Source organism: Festucalex cinctus, chromosome 18 (assembly GCF_051991245.1).
Source record: "Festucalex cinctus isolate MCC-2025b chromosome 18, RoL_Fcin_1.0, whole genome shotgun sequence".
In the NCBI taxonomy this organism is placed as follows: Eukaryota; Metazoa; Chordata; class Actinopteri; order Syngnathiformes; family Syngnathidae; genus Festucalex; species Festucalex cinctus.
In genome coordinates this window covers 15,211,739-15,223,776 of record NC_135428.1, presented here as the reverse complement: position 1 = coordinate 15,223,776, position 12,038 = coordinate 15,211,739, and the positions used below count along the sequence as shown (strand labels likewise).

The 12,038-nt window shown below is 39.4% G+C and overlaps 1 protein-coding gene across 2 annotated transcripts; it reads left to right on the top strand.

Annotated features, from left to right (window-relative positions):
• The first annotated feature begins 2,967 nt into the window (after positions 1 to 2,967).
• On the top strand, positions 2,968 to 12,026 carry inpp5kb (inositol polyphosphate-5-phosphatase Kb). Of its 2 annotated transcripts, XM_077505667.1 has the most exons (13): positions 2,968 to 3,170; positions 3,472 to 3,523; positions 6,603 to 6,707; positions 7,601 to 7,709; positions 7,791 to 7,907; positions 7,981 to 8,156; positions 9,301 to 9,412; positions 9,477 to 9,586; positions 10,305 to 10,521; positions 10,670 to 10,807; positions 10,889 to 10,972; positions 11,127 to 11,231; positions 11,309 to 12,026. In XM_077505667.1, exons 2-13 carry the CDS (start codon positions 3,480 to 3,482, stop codon positions 11,375 to 11,377), a joined length of 1,386 nt encoding a protein of 461 aa, XP_077361793.1. In that variant the 5' UTR covers positions 2,968 to 3,170; positions 3,472 to 3,479; the 3' UTR covers positions 11,378 to 12,026. The 2 variants fall into 2 exon arrangements, with proteins under 2 accessions (XP_077361793.1, XP_077361792.1); XM_077505666.1 differs by lacking the exons at positions 2,968 to 3,170; positions 3,472 to 3,523 and adding an exon at positions 3,569 to 5,776.
• The last annotated feature ends 12 nt before the right edge of the window (positions 12,027 to 12,038 follow it).

Sequence of the window (12,038 nt, the reverse complement as noted above, 5' to 3'; positions counted from 1 at the left end):
GTACCGTAGTGGCGTACCAAGCTCAGCTAAAGCTAGCTAGATATTAAAGATGTAGCAATAATATCAATAAAGTATTGATACACAGTCATAAAAAATATTAAAGTGACAGCGGTGTAATGAATTTGACAACTTTCATGATATCGATTCCGTATCAAAGGTTGCTAAATACAGTGATGACTGCTGGAAGCAAAATGTTAGCATATCGCTATAAACAGTATTGGACTCAAGTGCGTTATTGTAAGTAATAACACCTGTAAACTTTTTTTTTTTTCTCTTTTTTTTTTTTTTTTTTTTTAAATAGTGTTGCCACTATATCGCCGTTGGTATCGTTGAAAAATGAAATGGTATTGCGACCGTACCGAACCGGCGGTGGGAACGCGGCTTTAGCGAGTCACCTTCTCTCCAGTGGATAAACGAGCTTATCCAGCGATAGCAATAACTGCCATGACGACAACAACAACAACAAAAAAGTGTCCAGAATTGTATTGTTTTTGTTTTGGGGGATTTTGTTTTTTCCAGACCGAACCGTGTCCTGTTGTTATTGCGGTGTGTGCATGAGCATACGTGCATGTGTGCGTGTGTGTGTAGCGTTCAGTGACGTGACTGTTTTTGTTTGTACAAAATGTCCCAGCGAGAAACCTATTGATTTAAATTTTTTTGTGCAATATGTCAAAAACCCTTAAAGATATTTGAATGAATAATTAGAAAAGATGATTAAGGTATCAAATCACATGCTGTCAATTCTCTGAACTTCCAAGCCATCTTCTGGCTTGTATAAAGTATTGTACTGTACTCTCTGCACAAGGACCACATTACAGGACTGCATTAAAAAACAAAAAAAAAGATTTTTTTTTTTTTTTTTAAATGTTGTCATAGTGCTTTTGTCATTCCGAACTAAACATTGCTAAGAGGAAAATCACTAACACCACTCGATTAATCCAAATTACAAGGCCAGAAATGTAACAATAACACACAAAAAAAAAAGACTTTTCAGCTCCTCTGACTCTCTCACTCGTGTGTTAGTGTGCCCCTTGCTTTTTCTTGATCTTTTCTTGTGGATTTGTGCCTTTTTTTGTTGTCATCTTAATCTTCCAGGAACACAAATTGTACATTGGAAACATGAATTGATGAAATTAATAAAACAAAACAAAAAAGAGACAAGCAAAGGAATGTTTTTTATGTATTAATCTGTTTCTTTATTTTTAACGTGTTAATATTAAATTCCATGTTTATGAATATATCTCATTCACACACACATGCATACTAATGGCAAAATTAATCAGGCTTTGGTTGGCAAAGATTACGTCAAATCCTGCTTACGGGGACATTTTGTGACAAGTTCATGACCCCGAACGAGGCAGAAAATATTTGTATTACTGGAAATACTGTATGTTTAACGGTAATGTAGTCAATATAACAGTCAATATAATTTTTATTAGAACTTTTCTGTGCATCAATGTTAAGGGAAAGTCACGTCAGGCTGTATAGTTGGTTCAAATTTGGTAGTAGTCAGAGAAGTTTGTCTTTGGAGGACCACTAAGAAATGGCTAAAAAAACAAAAAAATGATCATTTCAAACCAAAACTGCAGACTTCCTGTATGTTTTCAGGCATATCCTCTTGAGACTTTTTTGTGGGTCCAATCATGATAGACATGTCTCCCAAATTTTATGTTGCGAAGTGAAACCGGCTTCGGGGGCTGAAATTTCAAATCTGGTGACATTTCATGGAAAGTCGTCAACTTAGACCCCAATGGCCACTTTGACACAAAATGGCTGACTTCCTGTATGTTTTCAGCCATGGCTTCTTGAGACTTTTTTGTGGGTCTCGTCATGTTAGACATGTCTACCAAATTTCATGTTGCTAAGTGGAACTGGCTTCAGGGGCTGAATTTTCAAAATCTGGTCACATTGCATGGAAAGTCATCAACTTAGACACCAATGGCTACTTTGATACAAAATGGCTGACTTCCTGTATGTTTTCAGCCATGGCTTATTGAGACTTTTTTTTGTGGGTCTAGTCATGATAGATATGTCTACCAAATTTCATGTTGCTAAGTAGAACTGGCTTCAGGGGCTGAAATTTCGAAATTTGCTCACATTTCATGGAAAGTCATCAACTTAGACCCCAATGGCCGCTTTGATATAAAATGGCTGACTTCCTGTATGTTTTCAGCCATGGCTTTTTGAGACTTTTTTGTGGATCTGGTCATGATAGACATGACTACCAATTTTCATGCTGCTAAGTAGAACTGGCTTCAGGGGCTGAATTTTCAAAATCTGGTCACACTACATGGAAATTCATCAACTTCGACCCCAATGCCCACTTTGATACAAAATGGCTGACTTCCTGTATGTTTTCAGCCATGGCTTATTGAGACTTTTTTTTGTGGGTCTAGTCATGATAGATATGTCTACCAAATTTCATGTTGCTAAGTAGAACTGGCTTCAGGGGCTGAAATTTCGAAATTTGCTCACATTTCATGGAAAGTCATCAACTTAGACCCCAATGGCCGCTTTGATATAAAATGGCTGACTTCCTGTATGTTTTCAGCCATGGCTTTTTGAGACTTTTTTGTGGATCTGGTCATGATAGACATGACTACCAATTTTCATGTTGCTAAGTAGAACTGGCTTCAGGGGCTGAATTTTCCAAATTTGGTCACACTACATGGAAATTCATCAACTTCGACCCCAATGCCCACTTTGATACAAAATGGCTGACTTCCTGTATGTTTTCAGCCATGGCTTCTTGAGACTTTTTTGTGGGTCTAGTCATGATAGACATGTCTACCAAATTTCATGTTGCTAAGTGAAACCGACTTTGGGGACCGTGTTCCTGTTTCATGGAAAGTCGTCCAACTTTGCCGTCAAATTGCATGCGTCATGTCGACTCAACAAATGCATCCATTCATGAATGACATAATGCTTCTCAAGCAACCTGCATCATAAGCTTGAGCCCACCTTTAAGTCCCCCCGACGCAGCAGCAGGTTGCTGTTGTTGTTTGCAAGCAGGGGAGGCCAGAACAGCTAGTCCACGGCTCCAACAACGGGAGTGTCAGCGGGAACGCCGATCCAGACTCCGGACTCCTCCTTGGAGATCTTCGTCATCTGCGCGCAAGGAGTCTGCAGCTTCTTCCGGACGCCTCGTCACAACAGGAGACAAGACACAGGTACTGAAAACACACTTGCGACGTCCAAAAAAAAAAAAAAAAAGGTTAAGTTCTGGGGTTGCTTCCTGCATCTGGGATAGGATGTCGTTGAGTGTGTGCAGGATATGATGAGATGTCAAGAGTCACACGGTATGTACGGAATGTGTTTGATAATCGTTTTGATGAAACTCTGGGTGATTAAAAAACCCATTTCGCAGATGACATGTGAAGCTTTGACTGTTGCCATGGCGACCATCATGGAGATTTAACAGTGTGTGCGTGTGTGTGTGTGCTGTCTGTGTGTGTGTGTGCGTGCGCGCAGAGGACGATATGAGTGTTGCTAGGTTTCCAAGTGGCGGAAGAGACAAGTGCAGGTGAGTTGAATTTTTATTTTTTTCTCTCTCTCATCTTACTCTTGACATAAGGAACACGCATCGCCCTAACCGTTATAAGAAGCTTTGGGACGGGTTTACGCAATAAAACTGCCATTCTTCACCTCTCTGATCCACTTACAAACACTCCGCTTAAGTCTCTGCATGTGACTAGCTTACGGCAATGCAACACTCTCAAATAAATTCGCTCAAATTCATTCAAATTAACTATATGAAAAAATCATCCATCCATCCATCCATCCATCCATCCATCCATTTTCTTGACCTCTTATCCCTCACAAGAGTCGCGAGGGGTGCTGGAGCCTATCTCAGCTGGTTTTGGGCCGGGGCAGGGCAGTGGCAGGGGACACCCTGAACTGGTTGCCAGCCAATCGCAGGGCACACAGAAACGAACAACCATCCACACTTACAAGCACAACTCGGGACAATTCGGCGCGCCCAATTAACCTGCCATGCATGTCTTTGGAATGTGGGAGGAGACCGGAGTACCCGGAGAAGACCCACGCAGGCACGGGGAGAACATGCAAACTCCACCCAGGAAGGCCAGAGCCTGGACTCGAACCCGAGTCCTCAGAACTGGGAGGCGGACGTGCTCATGAAAAATCATTACATTAAAATGGTTTTAAAAATATACTGTAATCAGATGCTATAAAATAAGAAGTAAAATTCGATAGCTAAATGATGGGGGAACAGCTGCATTTTGTTGAACAAACATGAGGCAGACTTTAATCAAGATGTTATATAAACAGGTGTGAAGCTATATCTGTATGTAAGCTGAAAACAGGAGTAAAACATTTGAAAAGGAAATTAAAAGGTAAAAAGATGTGAAACAGATTTGAAATCAGATGTAATGTAAACCTGTAAATGAATGAGAATGTGAATTCAAAACATTTGAAACAACCAAAAAAAAGATGTAAACGCAAATATTTGAAACAGTCTTGAAACAAGATGTAATTTAAACAGATGTAAACCCAGATGTGAAAGTCCAGAAATGGATGTCAAAAATATTTGAGTTGGACGTAAAGTTGAAAACATGGAACAGATTTGAAGCCAAAAGTCAAAACATTTAAAATGAATGAAACAGGAAAAACATGAACTACATTTGAAACCAGATGTCATATAAACAGATTGGAAACCAGTTAATTGTAAACCAATATCAAATCAGATGTGTAAAATGAATGCAAACCAAATTGAAAGGGGCAGAAGTATAAAGTAAAAATGTGAATGCGGTTTGAAACAGGTTTGAAAGCAGATGTAATAAAACAGGTTTGAAACCAGATGTGAAACCAGATGTAATTTAAATAGATATGTAAGCCCCGATGTGAAAGTCCAGAAACGGATGTAAAAAAATATTAGTGTTGGACATAAAGAAAAGTTGAAAACGTGGAACAGGTTTGAAGCCAAAAGTCAAAACATTTAAAAGGAATGTAACAGGAAAAACATGAACTAGATTTGAAACCAGATGTCCTATAAACAGATTTAAAACCAGTGAAATGTAACCCGATATGAACTCAGATGTGAAAATGAATCCAAACAAAATTGAAAGGGGCAGAAGTATAACATGAAAATGTGAATGTGGTTTGAAACAGGTTTGAAACCAGATGCTATGTAAACAGATGTGAAAAAGAAATAGGAAATGGATGTAAAAAAAAAAAAAAAAAAACATTTTAAATGAATGTGAAAGGGACAGCACTTGTGCTTGCACCCCGACAAGAATGTCGGCATGCGGATTGACCTATCACCCACTTGAGTGGAGAAGTGGAACACGGCCAAAAGAAGCCTAATGCCATTGTCCGCTCATTTGTCGGCGGCCCGAGATTGCGGAATGGCGGCCTCCCACCTAACCCGCTTAATACACCAGCCTCCACATTCCTCACTTAAATCTCCTTCTCCAAAATCCACACCGCTACTTTTATTATGGACGGAAGTTCGCCGAGGACGCATCGTGACACTTCTTTTCCAGCTGACCTTTGAGGACAACGGGAAGTTAGTTGACCCGCCAGAGATGGACTTCCTGTCAGGCCGGGCCCGGCTGCGCTCTGACAGCGCGGCGAGCTGCGCTTCGACGTCGTCGACGTCGTCGTCCCGGATGCTTCTACGCCAGAGGCTGGCTCAGCTCCTGAGCCGCATCGATGACATGAGCTCGGAGGACGAGGCTAGTGAGGAGATGTCGCGCACGCTGGATGACGCCTTTCAGCTATGCTCGCGTTTCGCGCCGCCCACTAACGTTTTCAGGTGGACCTCCGCCAAGGCTTAATTGTGTGTGCTTGTGATTCGGGTCATAATATTAAGATTTAAAAGCAAATATATGTTATATGTTTGAAGAATAAGTTATGAAACCTAATCAATATGAAATCATTTTAAATGAATGTGAAAGTCAAAAACCGATGAAAACAAATGAGAAATTTGTTGGAAACCCGATATAATGTAAACCGATGTGCAACCGGATGTGGTGTAAACTGGTGTGAAAATGAATTGGTGAACACAATCATGAAACTAATTTAAAAATAGATGTAAAGCTAGATGTGATGTAAACAGATGTGAAAATGATTGAGGAAAAAATTGAAAGGAGGTGGTTTGGCACCATATTTAATGGGAACAAATGTAAAAATTAATTAAAAAAAATAGTAAAAACATTTCAAACTGATGCGAAACAGGTGTAAAAAAAAAAAAAGTCAAAACAAATGTGAAACAGATCTAATTATTGTAAATTGATGTCAAATCATTTAAAAAAGTCAAAACAAATGTGAAACAGATTTGAAAACAGATGAGGAACCAGATCTAATTTTTGTAAATTGATGTCAAATCATTTAAAAATGAATGGAAAACAGATGTAAAAATATTTGAAAGGGACGAATTTACACTACTTGAAACTGATTTGAAACCAGATGTACTCTAAACAGATGTGAACATGAATGTAGAATTGATGTCAACAAAATGTGAAACTCATTTATTGCCAGAATCATTGTAAACAGATGTCAACAGGAATGAGAAATGTGTATAACCATTTGAAATTGGTGTAAAAGTGTATTTTGTTTAGTAATATTAATCATGTTGACAGGCTGCACATGGTGACATGGAACGTGGCCACAGCGGAGCCTCCTGATGACGTCACCTCTTTGCTGCAGCTTGACGTCCAACCGCCCACTGATCTCTACGTGATTGGGTGAGAAACTGATGTGAAACCATACACAGTATCGTGGTTGTAAAAAGTGAAAATGGAAGAAAAAGTTTCTTTGGAATGGACAGATTTGAGAGCAGATATGAAGCAAGATTGAACGTAAACAGATGTGAAACTAGATGTCAAGGTAATGTGGGAATGAGATGAAAGTGGATGTAACATTTTTTTTAATGAATGGATGTGAAAGGGATGCAAAAATAGGTGACGATAAACTAATTTGAAAACAGATGTAAAGAAAACAGATGTTGAAAATTAAAGGGAAGCGGATTTAAAAAAAAAAAAAAGTGAAACAAATGTGAAAATGATTTGAAACCATATGCAACATAATTTGTCATGTAACAAATGCTAAGTGAATTTGAAACTTGATGTATTGTAAAACGATGTGGGAAAACGGGGAACTTTTGAGACAAACATGAAACTGATTTGAAACCAGATATAATGTAAACGGTAATGTAAACAGGAATGGGAAACAGATTTAAAAATTTGTGGGGAAACAAATTGATTTGAAACCAGATGTAATGTAAACGGTACTCTAAACAGGAATGGGAAACAGATTTAAAAATGTGTGCGGAAAAAAATTGATTTGAAACCAGATGTAATGTAAATGGTAATGTAAACAGGAATGGGAAACAGATTTAAAAATGTGTGGGGAATTTTTTTTATTTTAAACCAGATGTAATGTAAACGGTGATGTAAACAGTAATGGGTAACAGATTCAAAAATGTGTAAAAAAAAAAATTAAAAAAAAATCAAACTGATTTGAAACCGGTTGTGATGTAAAGAGATGTGAATACAAATATATGGAATTGGCACAAAATTGATTTGAAACCAGATAGGCTGTAAACAGATGAGAGTCCAAAAGTGTTGTCATGTGTCAGGCTACAAGAAGTATGCGCCACGCCCGTCCGGTTCATCTCGGACTTGATCGTGGAGGACTCGTGGAGTCACGTCTTCATGGACACCCTGGCGCCACGAGGATTTGTCAAGGTGATCTATATGAATGGAACTATTTTCACTTTTTAGTCATATCATTTTTAGTCGTGTGTAATTCCCCGTGCATCCATGCAGGTGGCGTCAGTGAGGATGCAAGGATTACTGCTGTTAGTGTTCGCCAAACAGTCGCACCTTCCTTACATCCGAGACATCCACAGCACGTACACCCGCACCGGAATCTTCGGATACTGGGTATTGACCTTGAATATTTCGTTGAATTCATTTGAATCTAACTTAATTAATTCATTAAAAATATTTATTTTAGGGCAACAAAGGTGCGGTGTCTCTGCGTTTCTCATTCTACGGCCACAAGGTGTGCTTCCTCAACTGCCACCTGGCGGCGCACATGAGCCATGCCCTGCAGCGCGTCGACGAGTTCGAGCACATCCTGGAGACGCAAGAGTTCGACGCGGATGACGCACGCCGGGTGCTGGACCACAAGTCAGTCGACAACAAAAACAAAACTCCGCCGGTGTGCGATACTGCAAATTTTGGTATCGATTCGATACCAAGTATATACAGGACCCCGGTATCAGCGATACTGATATTGATATTTAAAAGAAATTATAGTGTATATACATATATATATATATAATTTTTTTTTTTTAATTAAGATGCTGTATCATCTAATTGCTTAATCACAATCAATTTTCAACCATTTAGTGTTTTTATCTTGTTTCCTTTTTAAACAAAGTACAAAATTAGGACAAAGTTTGTTGATAAATAGAAAACACTTTAGTAATGTTTTTCTTCCTAGAAACATTACAACCAGAACAAAATATCCAGTTTATATATTGTTTAACTTTCTTAAGAAAAGTGATCATAGGAAAACAAATTGAAACAAATTATTTATCGAACTTAAATCTTGCATAAAAGAGCCAAAGTGAAACTAAACTAGTATCGAACCAATATCGATACTCAATTGGTATTGATAATATCATTATTTGCATCAGTCCGCCTGACACTACTGCCAACACGCAAGGATCCATTGAATTGTTGAAGCTAGGGGTGTTAAGAAAATTCGATTCAGCAAAATATTACGATATTACAGTGCGCAATTCTTGTATCGATTCAATAGGCAGCCGAGTCGATATTTAAACATCAATTTTTGCTGGAAATATTCAACAAAAAGTCTTAGTTAGGGTTAGTTTTCACACTTTAAGCATGGAATAATGTTATATTAATGGAACATTACACCTTAATATTTTTAATGCTGTTCAAACATGAAACAGATTGCAACCAGTTTGTTTAATACAGCGTTGAAGTTTCAAATCAAGTCAAGTCATCTTTAGTTCAATACATTATCATACAAATCTTACAGTGTACATGTACAAGTTTACTAATTAGTATTTTCTAAATTTGAGTTAAAAAATTCTTTATAATCCAGATTAATCAGTATCAAATCGAATCGTGACCTATGAATCGCGATACGGATCGAATCGCCAGATACTTGGCAATTCACACCCCGAGTAAAAACTGTATAGAAATTGAGTTATATTGAATGCAGTGGCAAAGAATCATAGTTGGTCACTTTCAAATGGACACCAGATTTTTTTTTTCCAATAAAATATCCTCGCCCACACAGGCTAGTGTTCTGGTTCGGAGACTTGAACTTCCGCATCGCCGACCACGGCCTGCACTTCCTGCGCTCGTCCATTAATGACGGTCGTCTCAACCTGCTGTGGGGCAAGGACCAGGTGACGCACAAATACGCACACACGCACAAGCACGTGAGAGCTGATGTACTTCCTGTCCATGCAGCTGCTCACCATGAAGAAGACGGAGGCCTTCCTGCAGGAGTTTGAGGAGGGACCCTTGAATTTCAAGCCCACCTACAAGTTCAGCCGGAACTCCGACACCTATGACCTTGGGTAACACGCACACGTGCTCTTCACGTTGGCATTTGACTGAAGAATGTAACATAAGAATGAATGTAAACAAACAACTGCGCTTTTCAAAATCTTTAAATGATACTTCACTGACTTATTTAGTGACATCGTTAGCTAACAAGCCAATAACAGAACAGCATTTTTGTCGTATGCACCACATTCCCCCTGGTTGATTAGGTTGTGATGTCATCATTTGTGCATGTGTGTGTCCATTAGCATTAGCATTAGCACTGCAGCGCTGCCCCTAACCATGTATAGGCCCAGACCCCCACAGCGCTGCAGCACTACCTTCCTCTTCCTGCTCATCTCCCTCACCTGGGCACTGCTTTCTGTCTGGCTCGTAGACCCGCCCAGGTGGGTGTCTCCATGGCAACCGCTGATCCCTTTAGGGACTGAAGACAAAATCAGTTACACAATGACAAACGTGTCTCATCCCACACTTGTCGAAACTTGAGTTATAGTTCAAATTCTGTTGCTAGTGTAGATAGTAACTAACTAGTAGCATAATGTTAGCATTGTGAATAACATGCTAACAACAGTATAGCATTATTTTACAGATGGTACATTTCATACTTTGGAGTGGACAAAAAGTGTGTCTTTTGATTTCGATGATTGAATATCTTTATCCACATAGCGTAAAAAGTTAGCATTTTTGCTAACAAGTCAACGACAGGCCTCCATCTTGTCTTGTGTCGCCCAGCGGCAAGAAAAGGAAGCCTGCGTGGACCGACCGCATCCTGTGGCGCATCAAACCCAAAACCTCGCCATTGGAAGGCGACGACGACGACAAGTTGTCGACCGCCACGGATGACAGCCTGGATGAGTACCCCCTGGTGGTCAACCAGGATATTTACACCAGCGACATGAGCTATGGCGTTAGTGACCATAAGCCCGTCATGGCCAGTTTCAGCCTGGAGGTGAGCGACAAGAGAGACGACTACGTGGCTTAAGCGCCTCTGTCTCGTTCTAAGCTGTGATTGGCTAGTTTGAATTCAGTGGTTGTGGCTTAGCAAAAGGTTGATTCTCCCTTTGAATTTGATTGGGTTAACATTCTTGTTGCCACAGCTGAGGAAACACTTTGACACGCCGCTGGTTCACGTGTCACCTGAGGGCGTCTGGAGCGCCGACCAGGACGCTCGCCTCAACTACACCGTCCAGGAGGACTTCCTCTCCTCAACGTGGGACTGGATCGGCCTCTACAAGGTCGTGAATCATGGGGGGAATGAAAATCCTTTTACTTGGTGGAGGTAATAAATAAAAATATGGCGTCTGGTTGAATCTCAGGACGGCTTCAAGAGCTCGAGCGACTACGAGACTTTCGTGTGGGTTCGAGAGGACAAGTTGCCAGAGATTGATGAAGTCATACAGGTGATGCGTTACCATGTAGCATCTTTTACAAACAGAAATTGGGTGTAGATTGGTTTCGAAGAGATGACGTCAAGGAGGATTTTAATTAACCTCCTTCCAGTATTGTTTACATCTACAATCTTAACATTTTTCGACCTATATTTTTTGTTGCTAGATCTCCGTTGATAAAGGCGACATTCCTCTGCTGGGTGGACAATATGTGCTGGGCTATTACAGCACAAACATGCAAAGCATCATCGGCCTCAGTGCCAACTTCCAGGTGAATGCAGCGCATTTTTTTCGTATCAAATAGGATGTATTGTTTATTCAAAGATGTCTGTTTGGTCAATCTTGCAGATCTTGGAGTCAAAACGTGCCGTCATGGAGGGTCTTGTGCCGGAGAACATCAACGGACTCACCAAATAACATAAGAAACTTTGAAGTGTCTTTTTTTGCCTCAAACTTGGACCAGAGAACTGTAATGTCAGACTGGAAAATATAAGAAATTAAAAAAATAAATAAATAAAACATAAAAATAAATAAATAAATAAAAGCTAATGACAATTGCAGTCCAGTGGAAAAATATTTTTTTTCCACATTTAGCCGTCCACATTCATTCAGAATAATAAATGATTCAGTGACACATTTATTTGGACCTACTGGTTCTTTCTTAGCACTGCATGCTGGAGAATTGTGATTACATTTCAAATTACTTCTCTTGAGGTTAATGTTAAACAATGAAATTACATAATTATGCCTTGTTTGTCTGTTTCAGTCATGTTGTATGGCTAATGTATGAATGATGTATCTTCTATTATGTCAACTGCTACGTGGCTGTAAAAGTGCTGGAAATCTCTCAAGTATGTACATGATGAAAGCGGTAAACTGGGCAACTGAATACTACGAAAAGGAAGTTACTTTATTTTACATTTTGTGTGTCCCAAAGTATGGAAACGTGTGGTTGATGGCAATGACATCGAGTTCACGTGAATCCTTACAAATGGTTCTAAATAAATCACATTGGAAATTATATTTGTTAGAATTCAAATTGAATAAAATGTTGTTGAAATGTAAATTTTGTGATTTT